We start from the raw sequence: 20,791 nt of genomic DNA on the forward strand, positions 1-20,791 counted from the left end.
GCCTTCCATTTCACTGAGAATGTCACCCGCCAAATAGCTATGGGATCTAGTTATATCAGAAGCATCAGAAGCAGTTTAAGTTACCTCAATTTTGTCAGAAGCAGGATGCTGGCTGAGCACGAGTTGGTCACTTTCTTGCTTCAGCTTGTTAAGTTCTTTTTCTTTCACCTCCAGCTGGCTCATGCGTTTCTGTGCATACAAAGCAAAACATAAGACAACTCTCAGAAGCCATTTAACAATCATATTGTATTATCTTTACAAACTTGTAAAAGATTATCACATAGAAGAAGGATATAACTGGAAGTCTACGTCCACTAGTGATAGCAGAAGTAGTCAGAGGCTCATATGCAGCAAGGGAGATTGGATAGCAGAAAAACTTCCTAATTGTAAGGACAGCTCCTTCACCATGCCCACTGGCTGCTAGGTTTTTAGAGCTGAAGGGATACAACTATACTTCCTGATGTTAGAGAGTGGGCACATCTGTATGAGATGCTTTACTGCACAGTAGAGCCAATCAGGATTTCCCAGCCTGGGTTCCACAGTTGTGGGGCCCAAGATGGGAGATTAGGATCTCCCAGCCCAGGCCCCAAAACCAGGGGACTTGGCCTGAGAGATAAGGATCTCCCAGCGCAGGCCCAGTGATTGCAGAACCTAGAACATCCCCTGGCTGCTGCAGGGGCCCATTGCAGGGCCACAGGGAATGGGATCAGTCTGCTGCTATGAGTAGCAAATCTGATCCCATTTCTCTGCACATGTGCCCAGGAGAGTTTGCTCTCAAGTAGTTTACTTGAGAGTAAATTGCTCCCAGATTATTGCATGTGTAGCCGCTGTGGAGCAGGGTCTAATCTCTGTGTGAAGCAACTTTCTTGATCCTTGGTCTTTGTGCTGGGTGTGCCAACAAGTACTAATAGCAATAGCATTTTTTTTCCTATATGTGACTATCAGTCCTTAAGGAACTGGCCTGAAGTCATCAAGCTATTTCCAAAAGGGCACCATAGATACAGAGATTTTAAGGCTATAAGAGACTACAACTTCTCATTGATCAAAGAGAACATCTGCCAAAAAGTATCCAGTCTTGATTTAAACACTTGAGATAGGAGCTACCCAAGCAGAGCAGATGAAAATATCTATGGTAATGTGTGAGGATCAAGGGGGATAACAATGGCCTGTGAATACAGAGCACTGGACTCTATTGCTCAGGAAGCCTCTTCCAGGCCCTTTCTTAAGAAATGAAGGGATTCCCATCCTATTGTCAGTCTTCTGGCTGCACAGTCATTACAATATTCCACAAAAAGTCCATGGTGCTAACTCACAGAGAAAGCCTCCTGCTTTCTGGCAATATCCGTGTTCCTGTCGCTCCAGTCATAGAGAAGCTCCTCTTCCTCACAGTCATTGATCCACATGATCTCCTTGCTAGTGGCCTGGATGAGGTTCTGGAACTGACGCAGTTGATCCATTCTCTCAAAGGATTGTTTCTACAAGGAATTCCCATGAGAAGCAATAAAATAAAAAGTAGAACATCAGAATTTCAGAGTGCAACTTCTTTTATGCTTGCAAAAATTACTGTAGGAAAGCTTGTTGGAAATTAACAACATGGACAAAAGTGTTTGGATTTATTAAGCAGAGTCTAGAAATTATTGGCTTCTGAAGCCAATGGGTTCAACCCTGAATGTACTAGAACCAGAATAGCTCAATATATGAAAATGAACCATGGAATGGGGACCGTGGGTGCATGCTGTTAAAGGTGGGTATTTATTTACTTCTGAAAGGGGAAAGTTATTTTAGATCATTCTACCAATCTAAAAAGCAGTAAAATTTGCTACTGTAATGTGTATACTTCTTTGGAAAGGGAGAAGTCTGCTATAGTTCAGACTATTCTGAACTTCAGGTGCTACAGCAACAAGTGTTTTTATAGGAAGCAAGCTGCAGAGAGTAGAAGGATGGTGGGGGGCAAGTGCTAGTTCTCCTGATGCCCTCCTGTATCATGTTACCATTACCACTTGGCATTCATATGCCAAGAATATAACAGACACAACCGATTTTGTTAATGAAGAAGTCTAAAAGTGCTTTGATACATAAAGAAAGAGAGACAGGGCTCTAAACAAACTAAAGCCATTGTCAGTAAGTTACATTCTAAAATCTAGCCTGCCTCTTCAAAACATTAAATTCACTCCTCTGTAGACGGGGCTTAATAAGGATTTATGTCAGGGGTGGGCAATTATTTCGGGCGGAGAGCTGCTTACTGAGCTTTGGCAAGCTGGGGGAGTGGGGCTGCATTTGTAGCCCCGCCCCCTGGTTGCCATCTTGTGACCAGAAGTCCCACCCCCTAATCCCTGACCTTTGCCAACAGAAGTCCCTTCCTTTGACTCCAGAAGCACTCCTGTCAGCAAGGGGTTTTGCCATCTCGGAACCAGAAAAATATCAAATTATACTCTAAAAAGGAAACATCTACAGCATTCATTAATTTGATTTCAAAAAATATTTCTGTCCTGATTTACATGCATTTGTGTAGTGTACATAGAGGTGATTGCACAGTAGCTTAAAAAGAAGTCTAACTCTTGTACATTGTGGCGGGCTGTGGGTGTGTGGGGTGAGAGAGCATGTGGGGGTGTGTGTGTGGATATGTGGGTTTGGGTGGGTATGGGGCTTGTGGGGGGCTGGGTGCCTGGGGTGTGAGGGGATGTGGGGGGGTCTGTGTGTATGGCAGTGCAGGCAGGGTGGGTGCATGTATATGGTGGGGTGTGCATGTGGGACTCAGCCTATGAGCGCACACGCACACACACACACACACACACACACACACACACACACACACTCCGTCCCTGCTTGCATACACACAAATGCCCACACACACTGTCCCTGCCTGCCCACACACATGTAACACTATGCCCCCATACTCCCCGGTCTGGCAATGCAGCCTGCAGCCACATGGTACTGGAGCAGGGCCCTGGCTGGAAGCAGGGAACTGGCTGGGGGTGGGCAGGGCTGGGCTGCTCAGTCCTCTTGAGGCTCCCCCTGGGTCCTACTGCCCCTGGCTCTTATCAGCTTTGACAGACTGCTGGGACAGATAAATATTAATTTTCTAAATTTTTTTAGGGGCCCCACGGACTGGATAGAACGGCCTGGCAGGCTGGGTGCAGTCCGCAGGCCATATTTTGCCTGTCCCTGATTTATGTAGTGCATAAGGTTTATGCCTCTCCCCTATGCAGGGGTTTGGTTTATACTTGGTACATTAAAACAAGCTATTAATCTGAAGGCAGGATGCTTGAATCCTATGCATGGGATCCCTATCAAAGCATGTGGCACAGCTGCAATCAACAGGGGCCCCTAGAAGTCCAAAGAGACAGGCAATGGATGGTAGACTATTTCTCCACAGATCCTATAAGAGAAAAGATTCCTTCTGTTCCAAATGTGGACACACAGCCCAGCCACTTGCAGTCATCCAAAAAGCTAAAATCCGTATGTGTTGCCTAAAGATCTCACTTAAGTGTAAATAAAAACTGAATCCACAGGATGTGCATAGCCAAGGGAAGAATTTGGTTCTCACTCTCTGTTTGCAGATTTTTAGACTTCCTTTAAGTTTAGTCTTAGCTGAATTCCTTGATTTATATCCACTATGGAAACAGAGATTCACCCTCAACTGAGATGAAGTTATGCCTGATTAATGCTAGCTAAGGTTCTGGCTCAAACCTAACTCAAACTGAGCACTGCAGGGTGTAAAAAGTGAAAACAGACTATGGTAAGATGAACTTGGAAATATATGCAGTCATCATCCCACTGGAATCTAAAATGTCCTTGACTGAAAAGTCTAGATTACATGTACACAGATAAGGTGCATACTAACATCACATTTCAACCAGTGCAATTGTAGTTCCACCAGCTGAAATGCTGTGTGAACAGGCATTCACAGCACTTCAACCATGTAAGAAATGGTTGATGCAGTGGAAACCTCTACCACATCAGATGAGGCTGGTGGGCTAATCTATTGGGGTTTGAGTGCTTGAATGAACACTTGCACACAACCATACAGCCCATGTTACAAAGGAGATGGATGTAAACAAGTCTTGTGCTTACCAGCAGGCATTCAAATTCTTCCTCCATCTGATGAATTGCAGCCTTTTCACGCTGAAACAAGGACAAAAATTATTGAGTGTGCCTTTAATTTGACAAAACAGAGATGAGAAAACTTGGCACATTTAGCATATTTAAATATTAGGGGGCAAGTGCTCTAGACAAGATCTATCCTAAAATGGATGGATATGAGCATGGGATGAACTCATATCCCACATCATGGATGGGTAACATAATTTTGCAGTTTAATTGCTTGTTTGCTGGCATTCTCTTCACAGGGAAGGAAATGATTGTTACCATAGGTCCAGGCTGTGTGTAATTTGGCAAAGGTTTATGGAGGGGGAACTGCATGTCATCACCACAAGGGAGCACCAGGACAGCCAGTGCAGGCCTCAGAGATGCAGACTAAACTAGGGGGTCCACATCTGCAAAGCACAGAACTGCTCCTGAAATAGCATCTCCTGTGCCATTCTCCTGAGTGACTGCAGGAACTTATTGGTTCTAGAAATAGCTTTGAAGACTGAAAGGCAGCAGTGTCTAGCAGTTTGAACACTGGGAGTTGAAGTTCTGGGTTCTAACCCTGGCTCTGTGACCAACTCCCATGGCAGCCTTTGGTGAATCAGAGGGCTAGATTGTGCTCTTTCTTACTTGTCCTTGAAAAAGACTAAACAAGGAGTAGGTGCCACCAACCCCTTCTTCTTGGTTAGGTAAGACCCATATATATAAGACGGGTCCTGGTCTCGTGCAAAGCACATCCTCTGCTGTCCAGATACTCCACCATATGAACAACTGGAGGAAAGAAGGATAGAAATCTCCTTCACCCCCACCCCTCCTTCACACACACACATGGAAGGATGCAACCTTTTCAAGGGCGCTCTATAAGGTTTCCACACCCTTGACCTAGAGCTAACAGGGAATAGCAGAATTCTGAGACATACGTCAGAAATAACAAGATACCTCTTTTGTCTGCTCCTCAGATAGGAAAAATTTTCACACAAACTCTTGCTCAAGGCTGTATTCTGAAGGTCCAATCTATCCCTGGCTAATAAAGTAAGAATAATAATCCTTACCTATCGCCTTGAAATGTTGCAAGGATTAATTTGTTTATGTTTGCATACTTTCAGAGTTCCATGTAAGTGCTAAATATAATTATTTTTATAAAAATACTTGGGGTGAAAAAAAAAGGATCGGGGGATAATAAGAATCAGGGTCTAAAACTGTTGTCCTTGTAACAACAAGCCCTTTTGAACAGAAGCCATTTATCTATCCTCACTGCACTAGTAACACTAAATAGCTGCCTATATGGACTTCGAGTACATGATCTAAAACAAATGAGAAGATAGTTTCTTACCAGATCAGTTTTCACTTTGTCCAGGTGCCAGCGGTAGTCTCCAATGGCATTGTGAAATCTCCTGTGGTCAGCAATTTGTTGCTCGATGGAAGCTGCATCAAAACCCCATGTCACTAACTCCATCTGAGCCTAAGTAGAAAGGGAAAGTATTTGTCTCACCCTTGTAGTAACATTGCCTTAAACAGGAGACGCACCAAAGGAAATTTGACTAAGTCAGAAGGAAGTTCATAAAAATGACTTAACGTTTCCTAAAACTAAAATCTATTTAGCTTATATAATAGCTCCCAAAATAAAAGAAAACAAAGCCATTGCTTGACCTATTTAAAACTAGACCAGGTAAATCACACTGGAAAGTGTATTTCCTCTTTAACATCTCTAGGCCATTATATTACCCTGCATAACCATAATAGTGGCACTATTGAAATTGCACGGGTGAACAGAATTCGGTCCTAGTGAGATTAATGCAGTTTTGTGAAAACATACAGTCAACACTGCTCTAGGATGCACATATTACAGTTCCGTTAAACTCAGTTATATTTGTGAAACCCCTCATTACAGGCAGCATAGATCTATCAAAGGACAGAGCATGCACTATTTTATTTAGAACAACATTCATGTATTTTGCAAGTATCAGAACATTCACTGACTTAAGTCACATGATCATCATCCTTTGTTTTACTTTTTCAAACAGGATCCATCGTTAAATGAACTATACAGAGGCTGATTACCAGGTTGCAAAATGCAAAGTCAGAACTAAATTAATCTTTGTATGTTTGTGCATATGTGTAAAAATGAAACCTGTGTTTCAAGATTCAACCTGGCAATTCCCAATCTGGTGCAAAATCTTTGTGATTCAGCAGGTATAATAAAGCCTGAGCCACACCTTCGCTTAGGTGAAGCTGGCCAGACTCCAACAAGTGAAGCCATTTTATGCAGTCAGCCATCTAAGAATTACACAGGACTTTGACCCTTCTCATTTCAGCTAAAGATCTGCCAAAGCCTTTGAAACAAGGGCAACCTTGGATGATGGCCAACATGTAAACAAGGGGGTGGTTGGCTTCCAGTGTGCTGTCCCACTGTACACCATGGTAACCTGATCAGGACTCAGCATCTGCCTTTCCTTTCAGCAAACCACCATGAAAGAAGAAACAAAATTCTAGCAGATAGCTGTGAATGATTTCCTGTGTATTGCTGCGTCACTAAGGAAAACATTGGCCCTCTATCTGGGCTCACTATCTGGAGTCTGGATGCCAGGGGAGTGAAATACAAATAGTAGGGCAAAGGGGACAAGGAAGAGGGTTCAAAACAAATGTGAACTCTCAGAAAAGCCAAACGATGAAGCAGTAACATTTTGGCAGGGAAGCTACGAGAGCAGAGTTCTTTTGCTAACATTTTTACTTATGTTCTCCAGGTAGAGATGTGTCTGAATGGGGAGCTGGGAAGGGGGAGGTGTTGTGTACTACTTTTAATGGAAGGAATGCAACTGTGGCCCTTCACACTGGTTTGTAGCTGGCAATCTGCCCTGGGGAAGCTCCCAAAGTGTAACAATGGTTACACAGGTTCCCTCGCCACAGTGTGTCTCGAGAAATCTTGACAGTTCCTAGCCTGCAAAGCCACAATACCTCCAGAGGCTGCTACAAAAGTGGTGCATCTCCACTTCTGTATCCTCCCCTATGGTGTACCTCTGTGCAAGAGCTATAGCACTGCCCCAAAGACTCAATCATGGTTGGTACTCGCATTAACATGCAAGAGCACAGGGAGAGTGAAAAGATCTCTCTCCCTTTCTCATGTGGTTTGCATACAAGCCATCTGGTCAACACAGCATGCTACCTGGATGCCCTTGACTGGAACATTGTAACCACAGAATAAATAAGTCATTTGTTTGGAAAAATAATGAGAGAGAGAAATCCAAGTTTTGAGGCACAGCTGGTGCAGATTCCAACTACAATTATGTTTCACACTCCTCTACTAGCTCTGTAAGGCTGCACTTGGCTGGAACTGTTATATCACAAACACAGGCATATCACTTCAACAGCACCAAACGAAAGGACTGGATTTTGTAACGGGTGTCTTCAGTCACTTGTCCACGTAGCTCCCTGGTGTGAAAAGGCAAATGGGACTTTTGCATATGCAGCAGGTGCACATGGAAGTTTTGCTAGAGTTATTTAAGCAGCCACTTTTAAAACGTCATCCCATTGCAAACAAGTCTATTTTCCTTCTCCAGCCATGATAAAGATAACTAAGCCAGATTCACACCGCACATTCACCATACCAGGCAATTGCCCCCACCCTGGCAATACACAGCACTGATCCACACAAGCTACCTCCCAAACCAGAAGCAGTGCTGCCTCCAGGGCTCTCAGCAGGACTAATCATCTCGAGCACTGTGCAGCAGGGATATGGCTAGCTAGGAGGTAGCCTGAGCAGAGCAGCACTGCCCTACAGGGCACGGATAACTGTGGAAGTGTTCCAGCCAAAGGTAAAATCATTGCATAGGAAGCATAAAGGATATATAAGGAAGGACAGAAGGAAGGAAATACTGAACATTCATCTCAGATAAGGGCATGCTGACCATTTTTTCTTCCTGTCAACTTTTGTTATCCAATCTGGCATCCATATTTTATTCTGTCTGCAAATAGGGCTCTTGCTGGTACCATTGCATTCGTGATTCTGAAAACAGAATTCAGCCCTTCATTCATTCAAAAAAACATTTTTACACTACATTTATAATACATTTCAATAAAAAAATAAAGAAAAGGAAGGTAGAGACAATTTGATATTGCCTCAAGCTTTAAAAAAAGTCCTAATGGCCCCTAAAATGCTGCAGGGTAGGAGGCAAGATTCAATGTTGCATCATTTTCTAATATACTATCAATGTGTGGGACAGGATTACCTTCTGCTGTCTCATCCAGTTCAAGCAGTCACTGGTAACATGTCTAGTGTACTCATCCCAGCCTGAGCCACTCTGAGAGGAAAAGCAGCCACCACCCTTGGAGCTGGCCCTCCGTGTGCGGGGAACACTTATGGCTTTCAACAGGGCACGCATTTGCTCTTGAAGCTGAAGCAGCCTGAAAAAGGGAAAGGAAACAGCTAACTAACACCAATACTTGGAAAGCAGGTAAGCTTAGGAATTCATACCTTCTCCCGAACCAATAAGCATGCATACTATCTCCAACTATTTAGATTTGGGAAGAATTTTGATCAAAATTTCAAGATGACCTCTAAGTAGGAAACTTTGGGAGAAGTTTAAGACTGCAGGGCATATCTACTGGGTTTTTTTGGTGGGGTTTTTTTTTTTGCAGCAAGATGTATTTTCCATGAGGAAGTGTAAGGCATGTATAAGTGCATAGCGAATAATAACTTCTGTTAAACTCCACAGCAGAAATGCCCACATATTTAACACCCATGTTAAGTTCTCTTTTCCAACTGCATAGAGGCTTGGCTTCCCCCCAGTTCAACATGCAAAATGTGTATTATATCTTACAAAAAAAGGAGGAATAAAAGAGTGCTAAGTTTTTCAGGCCAAAGAGTCTGTACCACAAGGAAAGGTTCTGGTCTCAGTTACAGCAGAACAAATACAGAGCAAATTTGCTAATGTCAGGGGTATTACTCCAGATTCACTCTTGTATGAATGAGATCGGCACCATCTCACTCACTGAACAGGCACAATGTGAAGGTTCTCTGTTTGCAGTGGGACGGAAGTATGGTCCCCCCATTCAGTCACCTTTTCTGATACATATCGCAGGGCTGGCCCATTTCCCTCAGCTCTCGGATCAGTCCACTGAGGATATCCATTTGGTCATTAGCTTGTGCAAGACACTCTTCCAGATCTCGGTTTCCTCGAATCTGAACTCCATCTCCATATTTCAATTCCTAAAATGAAAACAGGTGATGCATAAATCCAAACTCAATGATTTTCTTCTTTTTTTTTGTAAGAGAGACTTGTACCAGGAGTAACTACATATAAAAGATGACAGATTTCACATTTAGGGACCTGTCAATTTTAACTGGTAATGGATCAATTAATATGAAATAAATGTGGATTAAAAAGTATCATGATCATTTTAAAATCTGGTTTTATTTCTGAATTCTTTGTTCATATTTTAAAACAATAATTATTAATATTATTACTTTAATTTTCCCACTAATGTAACTTGCAAGCACTGTAGGTACAAACCCGAACCTTCCAAAAAATAATGGTCCACAAACTTTAGGTTTCCTTAGAAAATACTGTACCCAAGTATGGATTTTTCTCACAATAAAAAATGCTTCCATATTTGCTCCCAATGATTGTATTTTCCACCTTGCTGTAGTTAGAATGACTGTCAATCTATTGAAAGTCTCAATGTCAGAACAGCCACCAATTTCAGAGCTGAGAAGTTATCCCAGGAGCCAAGTGCTAAAGCCCTTACGTGGCAGGGTTGTCTTGTACTTTTTAGCTCTCTGCTAAACATTATACCCGATTCACACCAGAGAGCACCTGGGGTGCTGGGAATCACGGTCACAGCTCCTCTCCCTATAGGATGCAGTATGTATTCCCTCTGAATGGAGCCAGCTATCCTGACCAGGGATGGAGCAGCAGAAAAGCTATGGGAGCCCTACTTCTATCCCTTCCAGGCACTGCACAGAGGCTAGCATTACTGTCTGTGCCACCTCACAAAGCCAGACTGCACACATCCTCTGTAGACAGGATCATCTACACCAGTACTACTTCAGTACTCAGGGAGGAAGGGCCTGACAGACTTTGCTTCTTAGTTCCAAAAGAATAAAAATTAATGTACTTACTTGAATAGAAGATGACTCTGATTATGAAACGATCCCCTAATAACCATACTTTATATATGGAAAATTTATAAATTTGTTATTATCTTCCAGGTTTAGAATCTAATTATTGGAGGTTTGCTGTGAATTTTGCCTCCTTCCCACTGCTACAGCAGGGAAAATAAAATCTGCAGGGTCAGGCAGCCATTTGATCTCTGATTCCCCACAACTTTTTCCCCTGCCAGCCCCCTTCCCCTTCTCCTTATTGTCAGACACTGTTCTCCCTATGCACATAGAAGTGAGGAGGAAATCTGAAAACAATAACCTTGAAATTAAATATGGCTGTTTAATTAAGCATGGCTAACAAATTGCATATAGTACTCATGCACTTAGTTCATCCAGAATTGATGTTATCTTTCTTCGAAACTGCTGCAAGTTTTAGCACAGGGACTCCATAAACACACTGTAAAGCAGCACTTTGGTACCTACTTGTATGTACAGCAAACTATGCATGATATTAGTCCAAAGCCAAAGTCTCATGACTTACCACACAGTTCATTGGGCTGGGCCCCACCAGTCAACAGCATTACAAGCCATGGTGAAGCCACAGCTCAGCACTGCTCAGTATGTGTGTGTACTCCACATACCCCACACAAAGGACCCATGTGCTAATTATCCCCCCCCTTTCCCCAAGGATTTGGTGGTAGGGGTCTGCTACAGACCCCCACATCAAGGGGAAGAAATAGATTCGGGGCTCCTGAGGCAACTCTCGGAGACCATAAAAGCTAGAGAGGCGGTAGTCATGGGGGACCTAAACTACCCAGGCATCTGCTGGGAGTCACAGACAGCAAAGTCCCACAGCTCATGCAGGTTTCTAACCTGTGTACAGGACCTCCACCTAACACAGGAGGTACATGGTCCCACTAGAGGGAATGCCATACTGGATCTGGTATTGGCAATGGGGGATGACATGGTAGGGGACCTACAGATCGGTAGCCATCTGGGGGACAGTGATCACCTAATAATAGAATTCACCATAAGACGTCGAGTGGGTAAGGTAACTAGTAGGGTGAAAGTGCTAGACTTTAGGAAAGCTGATCTCAATGAACTCAGGCGATTAAGTCAAGGACACACTGCAGAGTAGGAGTTTTGAAGGGATGGGAGCCCAAGAAGGGTGGCTGTGCCTTAAGGAAACGATCCTTCGGGCACAAAGCAAGACGATCCCTGTGCGAGGTAAAAGAGGGAAAGGGGCCAGGAGGCTTCCCTGGCTGACCAGAGAAATCCAGGGCAGCCTAAGGGCCAAAAGGGGAGCACATAAAAAGTGGAAACAGGGAGAGATCACCAAAGACGAATATACTTCCTCTGCTCATGCTTGTTGGGAGGCAGTTAGATGGGCCAAAGCTACCATGGAGCTGAGGATGGCAACCCAAGTAAAAGACAACAAGAAATTGTTTTTTAGATATATAGGGAGTAAAAGGAAGGCCCAGGGAGGAATAGGACCCCTGTTAAATGGGCAGAAACAATTGGTGACGGACAGAGGGGACAAGGCTGAACTCCTCAACGAGTTCTTTGCCTCCGTGTTCCTAAGTGAGGGGCACGAAAAGTCTCTCACTGGGGTAGTAGAGAGGCAGCAGCAAGGCGCCAGACTTCCATGCGTAGACCCTGAGATGGTGCAGAGTCACTTGGAAGAACTGGAAGCCTTTAAGTCAGCAGGCCCGGATGAGCTCCATCCAACGGTGCTGAAGGCACTGGCCGACATCACTGCACAGCCACTGGCGGGAATATTTGAATGCTCGTGGCGCACGGGCCAAGTCCCGGAGGACTGGAAAAAGGCCAATGTGGTCCCCATTTTCAAGAAGGGGAGGAAGGCGGACCCGGGCAACTATAGGCCAGTCAGTCTCACCTCCATCCTTGGCAAAGTCTTTGAAAAAATTATCAAGGCTCACATTTGTGAGAGCCCGGCAGGACAAATTATGCTGAGGGGAAACCAGCACGGGTTCATGGCAGGCAGATCGTGCCTGACCAATCTAGTCTCTTTTTATGACCAGGTTACGAAACACCTGGACACAGGAGGAGGGGTAGATGTCGTATACTTGGACTTCAGGAAGGCCTTCGATACGGTATCCCACCCCATACTGGTGAACAAGTTAAGAGGCTGTGACTTGGATGACTACACAGTCCAGTGGGTGGCGAATTGGCTGGAGGGTCGCACCCAGAGAGTCGTGGTAGATGGGTCGGTTTCGACCTGGAAGGGTGTGGGCAGTGGGGTCCCGCAGGGCTCGGTCCTTGGACCGATACTCCTTAATGTCTTCATCAGTGACTTGGATGAGGGAGTGAAATGTACTCTGTCCAAGTTTGCAGATGACACAAAGCTATGGGGAGAAGTGGACACACCGGAGGGCAGGGAACAGCTGCAAGCAGACCTGGATAGGTTGGACAAATGGGCAGAAAACAACAGAATGCAGTTCAACAAGGAGAAATGCAAAGTGCTGCACCTAGGGAGGAAAAATGTCCAGCATACCTACAGCCTAGGGAATGACCTGCTGGGTGGCACGGAAGTGGAAAGGGATCTTGGAGTCCTAGTGGACTCCAAGATGAACATGAGCCGGCAGTGTGACGAAGCCATCAGAAAAGCCAATGGCACTTTATCGTGCATCAGCAGATGCATGACGAATAGGTCCAAGGAGGTGATACTTCCCCTCTATCGGGCGCTGGTCAGACTGCAGTTGGAGTACTGCGTGCAATTCTGGGCGCCGCACTTCAAGAGGGATGCGAATAACCTGGAGAGGGTCCAGAGAAGGGCCACTCGTATGGTTAAGGGCCTACAGACCAAGCCCTACGAGGAGAGACTAGAGAAACTGGACCTTTTCAGCCTCCGCAAGAGAAGGTTGAGAGGTGACCTTGTGGCTGCCTATAAGTTCATCACGGGGGCACAGAAGGGAATTGGTGAGTATTTATTCACCAAGGCGCCCCCAGGGGTTACAAGAAACAATGGCCACAAGCTAGCAGAGAGCAGATTTAGATTGGACATTAGGAAGAACTTCTTCACAGTTCGAGTGGCCAAGGTCTGGAACAGGCTCCCAAGGGAGGTGGTGCTCTCCCCTACCCTGGGGGTCTTCAAAAGGAGGTTAGATGAGTATCTAGCTGGGGTCATCTAGACCCAGCACTCTTTCCTGCTTATGCAGGGGGCAGACTCGATGATCTATTGAGGTCCCTTCCAACCCTAACATCTATGAATCTATGAATCTATGAACTTGAGGATGGAACCAGGTGTTCTTGTCATAAGTCCGGGGATGCTCCAAAAATGTGTATGCGGATGATGCACAGGGCAACCTGGTCCGGCTTAGCCTCATGGAAGGCAGGGCCACATTAATCATATGTAACAGGCTGAGAGAGGAGGCAACAGAGGGATTCTGGGTGAACTGTGTGCAATGTGGTGGCTCACCATGACTTGAAAAAGAGTCAGCGATGAGGGGGACTGCACTTAATAGGTACTGCCATATGTCTTAGATGGGCTGGACTAACCTATTCTTGTGGTAGGTTCCCATCAGCATATTTGCCCAATATGGGTCATGTGTTTTATAGTCATGCTCAGTGTTGGTTGCATTTAATCAGCTTCATATTTGGTTTCATTACTGAGCATGTGCTGCTTTCAGCAGCAGTTTAATGATAAACAGTGTCCTTAGTGACATTTCCTGTATGAGATTATAACGACAGGGCCCTGTGCCAATTGGGGGAAAAACCCTTGTCTTGTATACAAGTAAATGCAGTACAACACATGACACTGAGCTGGAAGCAATGACTTCCCTGTTTTAATGCTGCTGAAATATATGGTGTCATGCACTAGAAGAAGCAATAGTTACTCTGGAAGAGACCTTTACATAAAACTTGCACATATGAATAACAATTCAGGAAAGGAAACAAACTGCTGACCCACAGAGATCATTCATTCCCAGAGCTCACAGAAGGTCTTAACATTTCCTTTCAATAACAGCAACTGTAAGGGCCGTGCACCTAACTCAGATCTCTGTGCTTCATGACATACTCGGCACCCTACACTCCCTTTAAGCTTCAATGAGAATTCAAGATGCTTTGCTCTTCACAGGACTGAATGCAATTCCTTCACTGTAAATCCAAAATAACTCCATGAAAGACCACGGACCAAGCCTGGATCAAGAGTGCTGTAGTTTCAAAGTAAAACTGGACTCAATGGCTACATTCAGACAAGCTTGGACATGCAGTATGTGGCACCGCAGACCCATCTGTGCACCGCCCAAAACCAGAACCTGGCTGGCCGGAGCCACACACTGGCTGCCAGCCAGGCTTCCTTTCATGGCTGCAGCTCCAGGGGGTCTTCAGGATTCCGGAAAAGGATGCTGGGGACAGCACAGTTGCTGGCCCCAGCCTCCTCTACCCTACCCAGGGTAACCTGCTATGCACCAGAGCATGTGTGCTATGGGCATTCTTCAGGGAGAAAGGTATGTGGCTGCTACTTGTTCCTGGGGAAACAAATGTCCACGCTCATCTGGACGTGCCCAATACGTTTGAGAAGCAGCGCTTAAAGAAGCCTTAGTTTAGTTTCATATGCCCTTCCTTCTCAATCATTAAAAACAAATAAAAGAAATTCAGCAGGCTTTTTCTGAGTGATTCAAGTTCATGGCAGCTGCAGCTCAGAAAAGTCTCGCACAATAAATTTTGGGGGACTATATAGTGGCAATACCATTATTAATAATGACAACTTGCATTGGCTACGGCCTTAATCTAAAACTAAAAATTAGAACTAGTGGAATTTGACTGCAATCAAGACAAAGAAAAGTCCCTTTCCTTAACCAGACAATTTGGATATTCTGAATTTTTCAAACGGCTCTGCTGAAAATTCAACTGCAAAAGAAAATGGAGGATCTCACAAGGTCATTCCAGCCCAATGGATGAAAGGTAAGCTTGCCCTAACAAATCATATGAAGGGAATCAATGTGAAAAGAAAAAGATGGGTTTTATTTCAGCATTTGAGTTAATGTTGTAAAGGGATGGTGTACCATTCCCTATAACATTAATATTCTTACAAAAGAAGCACAAAACAAGGGGACTCACAGGTTGTACTATGAGCTCTGCACGCATCAGGCAATCCGAACAATTATGCAAAAGTTCCTGAATGGTGTTCTGACGTCTGGACATCGTGCCGGTGCCATTTTGCCTGGAGAAAAAAAAAAAAAAAGAGTAACAGTGAAGCGTGGGATTAACTAAGCATCAGTTTAAAAAGATTTACAGAGTACATGCTCCAAACAAGTTAAGAAGAATTGTGTGAAATAATAAACATAGTCCAGCTTCATAAAGACCAACGTATTTTTTGCCCCTCCTATTTTATCCTTCAGTGAAGCTACAATGCTATTACCATCAAATCATTACAAATTGTGGGAACAGGTATAAATTTTATAAGCACACGCATATGGCTGTTTCACTGGAGAATTGAGCAGAAAGAAGCAGCTTGCACTGGAAAAAAGAGAAAGTTGTGATGGCAGCACCAACAGGCCTTGACAACAGCAGAGGAACTTACTCAAAGTATGCAAGAGTAACAGTGAATTGTTCCTCTGAAAGGCCAGTATAAAACATAGCCTATGTCTTGTACGCTACTCTGAGCCTGGTTCTGAAGTTTGTGCTGGAGGGACTGAACCTTCTACAAATGATCATATGGACAGCATACTCTTAGCTCTAGAAGTATTACTGGAATTTTTGCAATAGCAAGCCAAAGTGAGTCAAGTATCCTTGACATCTGAAGCTAGTACAGTCACTCGCAAGGCTAATAAAGAAGGGTGAAGGTGACTAAGTGAATGTCTCTGTTCTACCAAGTAACAAAAGACAATTTTCAAGGCTCTAAGCTTGTATGAAAATAAGGAAACACAAGCTAGGTGGCCGGATCAAAGTGGAGATGCCCTGTTGAGTATTAGCTGAGCGCTGAGCATCATCTACTGTATTTTCTCTTTCTCCCATATATCCTTCCATCAGAGGGTACATGCATACAAGATTGCTTCATCAGTGTTCATCCATGCTGGGATTCAGCCACCAGAGTGAGCCAGAGCTAGCTGAATTTGGGTGAAGTCCTTCAAGCTGAGAACCACTCCTAACTATCTGAGTCAAAGCCCATAGACAAGCTCAGACAATTTCCAGACTCATTTATCTAAAACACAAGTTAACCACTGGTAGGAGACACAAGAAAATGTATAAACTTCCCAGCCTCACCCAGTTCAGTGTATTGTGCTCACAGTCTCACATTTTCCCATTTCAAATCACTAAACGCCCAAATCTTTCAGCTAAGTTGTCCCACTCGTGCCACAAAGGCCACTCATGTGACCATGCAACTCTGCAGGAGTAGTAAGGCTTTTGACATCAATGGGAATCCTTCCATTCCCTTCAGTGGACGTTGACCAGGACCTATAATAAAATATAGGCCCAAATGCTTCCCAGCATTTGGGCTGCTGATCAACAAATGCAGTTAAATTTGGAAGGATCAATGTGTAGGAAAACCTTTTATGTGAGAGTGTTTATGTAAAAATTCCTGTGCTACATATGCCTCCCTGGAGCTGGCAAAGGGGACCTGATTGGGCAAAGAGGTACAATCTCCCTGTGCCTTGCCAATCTGCAGCTGCAGTGGTAGCTACCTTTGATCACTGGCATCCAACATCATTTAGGACATCCTCATTTGGAAACCTGTAGCTTATTCAAGGGGGCATAGCCTGAAGTAAAACAGCCAGGAGTGGAGAAACAAAAAGGATCTAAAGCTAACTCTGGACACACCTCGTTCCCAAGCTGCTTCTGCACTCGTTGGCTGCCTCAAAGGAATGGAGACTGACTGTGTTGTGCACTCCTGCATATTTTGAAACCACACTAAAGAAAACAATGTTGAAAAGCTAACTATTACAAGCTGCAGTTTAACCCAGCCCTCACAGCACCCTCCTTTTCCACACCCATAACATTATGTGGGCTCAGCTGTTGTCTTTGGACCCACAGGCACCTGACATCAAAGATGACTTTCCACCCATAATTATTCACCCTCATAAAAAGTCAAACACAAAAATGGAACGATTTCTTTTAACAAGCTTCATTTTCGAGTAATTTCTCTTACTAGCTTGTGAAAGCAATATTTCCCTCCACAAGTAAAATGCCTTAAAAGCATGGGTAAGGAACCTGCTCTGCCCCTGGTGTGCATCAGCCTAGCTCCATTGACTTCAGTTGCACTCCACTGACTTCAAAGTGCCAAAATGATCCACACTAATAGAGGTCAGGCCCAAAGAATGCATAAAAAATTAAAAGGCTCCTTTGTATCACATGCAGCACTTTAAGAATCACAGAAAAATAATATCCTTTCCACATAAACCAGCTACTAATGTAAATGACAAAACAAATACAAGTTCATGGAGTTCTCTCATCCCATGTATTTACTGGCATGTACTCATCAAGGAAGACATCCCTGTATCTAGATCACAAACCCCTACCCAAGTGTAGATAGATGCCTTTCTGTATGATGTAGGGTTGTCTGTTGTAGCCGTGTTGGTCTAAAGACATAGGCAGACAACATTCTTCGGGTAAATGTGATATCTTTATTAGACCAACTAAATAGTTAGAAAAATTGTTCTGTGAAAGCTTTCAGTCTCAAACACCCTTCTTCAGGCATAGGGAGAGTCTGCTGGTGTTATGTGTTCTCCATATGGTATATTGGCTTCTTTTCCACCATGGAGAACACATAACACCAGAAGACTCTCCCTATGCCTGAAGAAGGAGGGGTGTTTGAGACTGAAAGCTTGCAAGGAACAATTTTTCCCAACTATTTAGTTGGTCTAATAAAAGATATAACATTTACCCAAAGAACCTTGCCTTTCTGTATGATTTACGCTTTAGTAAAATGCAAATTATTGGGCTCAGCAGAGCAAATAAAGAGTGAAATGTAATGAAGTATGATATACAGGAGGTCAGACCAGATGTTCTAGTGGTCCCTTATGCTCTTTAACTCAATGAATTTATGGAAAGGTTCTGCATATCATCACTAGACTGATGGTTAGTACTGGATCCTATATTGGTATGATAACCACCACCACACTGGAGACTGCCAGTTCTATGAGCTAACAACGGGTACAAATTTGGAATAAATACAAAATTTAAAACCAAAGACAGTAGAAGACAGTAAGATTTGGATTATGCAGAGCTCTTAAGAAAATGCAGGAAGTGCAAATACAGAAATGAAAAAAAAAAGAAAAGCTTAACATTAATTGAAAGATAAATAAACTGTCAGAGACTGAAAGGAAGAGAAGAAAAGAACATGAGACTCCTGTGGACATTTAATTGGGTTAAGGGAGCACTGTTGATGGAAGATAGATATCCACCTTCCTGTATATTTTAGGGCAGTGGTTCTCAATCTTTTTTTGTACCAGGACCCATTTGTAAACATTGATAGCCAATCCCAGCCCAGTGCCCCTCACTCCTGACCTGCTGTTCCCAGGCCCCAGCTCACCAGTGGGTGGGGCATGGGGGGCCCCAAGCAGCCCCTTGCAGGCTCGAACTCTGCCAGCCTACAAGGGAGAAGCCATTCTTTCCCATGTTTTTTTTTCCTTTAAAGGAGAATTCATTTATTAAAGTTTGTTAATCCAGTTTTAAAGTTTGTTTGCAACCCTTTTATACATGCTGGTGACCCACTTTTGGGTCATGACCCACAGGTTGAGAATGCTGTTTTAGGGGTTTAGATGCATCTTTAAATGCTAAATTTGTTATTTGATAAGTTGGATTTGTTAATAAATAAAGTTAAAAAACACCACAGTAGCACCAAACAAATTCAACCTTTTATTTATTTATGTAGTGTGTGTGTGTGCGTGCATGCACATGCACACATAAAATATGTATATATGTATATATGTGTTCTTCTCTGTTATAAGAATGAGGGATACTATATGATATTGGCCACTATGAGAGGCAGCGTATATATGCATAGAGTATAGCCATATGGGCTACCTCTGATAATAGCCAAGATCATATTATCATCATCATTCTTATAACAAGAGAGAAAAACAGCTCACAATACAGCATAATGCTTCTCATCCCATATGATTATAAAGCATTTGGTAAGCAATACACTTAAGTTTAGTATTTTCAAAAGCTCTTTATTTTGGTCTAATTCAGCTTCTAGTGAAATGTTCCAGGGGGAACACGTTGCAAAATCCCATCCATGTGATGTAGCACTTATACATCTAAATCTTGGGCACAACACAACTGTATGGGGATGAGAAATTTGGGCCAGACAAATTGAGGCAAACCCCTGAAGTTGAAAATGTGAAAATGACTCTTTTAAAACCAAAGTTCTATTGTGGTAACATTTAATCTCAAATCAGTGACTAAGGTACTGTATACATTAGGCATTAGATATTGTGTACACATACTAGGCTCCTGTTGCCCGTATAACCACCCTTCCACTTAGTTTAGAAGAACCTGCAATTTATACAATCTCCACTTAGGCAGAGATGGAAAAAATAGCAGAGGTCAAGCCTTTTCTCAGAGTTACAACACTAACATATATTCATTCGTTCTTATTAAATCTATGCATTTAGGGGATGATTCACAACTACTACTCCAGTTTTATGTAAGTGTAAATTAATTAAAGCCCACAGAATTATAACAGCATAAAAAGAATAATTCCATGGAAAATCAGAATCTAGGTCTGGAATTGTTTATAAAACCATATGTTTAATCACCTCCTAAGGCTAGAATATTTATTTTAAAAGAAACTCATGACTTTCCAGCAGGGAGGGTACCATGTTTGAGTGTTCAATTATTCCGTACCTATCTAAACAATAGAGCTGCTTTTGATATTTGGGAGATGAAGCTTTTAATAAATAGGCTGGAATCCTCATGGTCTCAGGAGGCCCACCCTCTTCCATCTCAAGAGAAGCAGCAGAAGTGACTAAGCCTTAGTCTCTTCAAGTTCTGCTCCTTGTATATGGAAGGCACATATTTTCTCCATGCATTAGGATGAACCAGTTTGTTCCTCTGCTACACTGCTCCTCAATTCTTCCAGGAAGAACAAGATGGAGGTGCCAGAAAATCACTTTCGTAAGCAGCCTTTGTACAGGATGAGCAAGGACGAAAAGATTTCTCCACAGCGTCCCACCCTTGCTTGAGGGTTGACCACTACCAATATGAATCTAAAGATTTTATAACCAAGTTTTCCCATGAACTTGAACAGCACCTCACACAGTGGAGCCCAATCCCATAACAATGAATGTTAAATGATAACAATGACATCCACAGCTCCCAAGGGTGGAAAACAAGAAAGCAGTATTGTCCCCATTTTTAAAATGCAACAACACAGAAACTCCCAAGGCCACACAATGAATCAGCGTCAGAACTGAGATAAAAGTAAGTCTCTAGGACACACTGCATCTCATAAAAAATTTCTAACAGGAGGAAGTAGCCTAAAGAGGTCTTTAAAGTATGTTTTTTTACAAAGTGAATTATCCTCTGGAAGTACTTGATCTTTGATCCTCAACTTCTGGCTAAGGTGCTGTGATGCAGGACCCAATAGGTAAGCAAACAGTTATACAGTTCTTTTGCACTGCCAGGATACCT

General features: G+C 43.3%; 1 protein-coding gene across 3 annotated transcripts in view; it reads right to left on the reverse strand.

The window, feature by feature from the left end:
* Positions 1-20,791, reverse strand: part of DSP (desmoplakin) — a 52,932-nt gene that overhangs the window by 25,501 nt on the left and 6,640 nt on the right. For all 3 annotated transcript variants that reach the window (XM_006270911.4, XM_006270912.4, XM_006270913.4), the window contains exons 2-8: positions 15,275-15,377; positions 9,147-9,295; positions 8,316-8,490; positions 5,423-5,551; positions 4,075-4,125; positions 1,314-1,475; positions 85-189 (exon numbers count right to left, since the gene is read on the reverse strand). In XM_006270911.4, coding sequence (XP_006270973.3) covers positions 85-189; positions 1,314-1,475; positions 4,075-4,125; positions 5,423-5,551; positions 8,316-8,490; positions 9,147-9,295; positions 15,275-15,377 — 874 coding nt within the window. The remainder of the gene's footprint in view (positions 1-84; positions 190-1,313; positions 1,476-4,074; positions 4,126-5,422; positions 5,552-8,315; positions 8,491-9,146; positions 9,296-15,274; positions 15,378-20,791) is intronic.

This window comes from Alligator mississippiensis, chromosome 3, assembly GCF_030867095.1.
Source record: "Alligator mississippiensis isolate rAllMis1 chromosome 3, rAllMis1, whole genome shotgun sequence".
NCBI classification, from domain to species: Eukaryota; Metazoa; Chordata; order Crocodylia; family Alligatoridae; genus Alligator; species Alligator mississippiensis.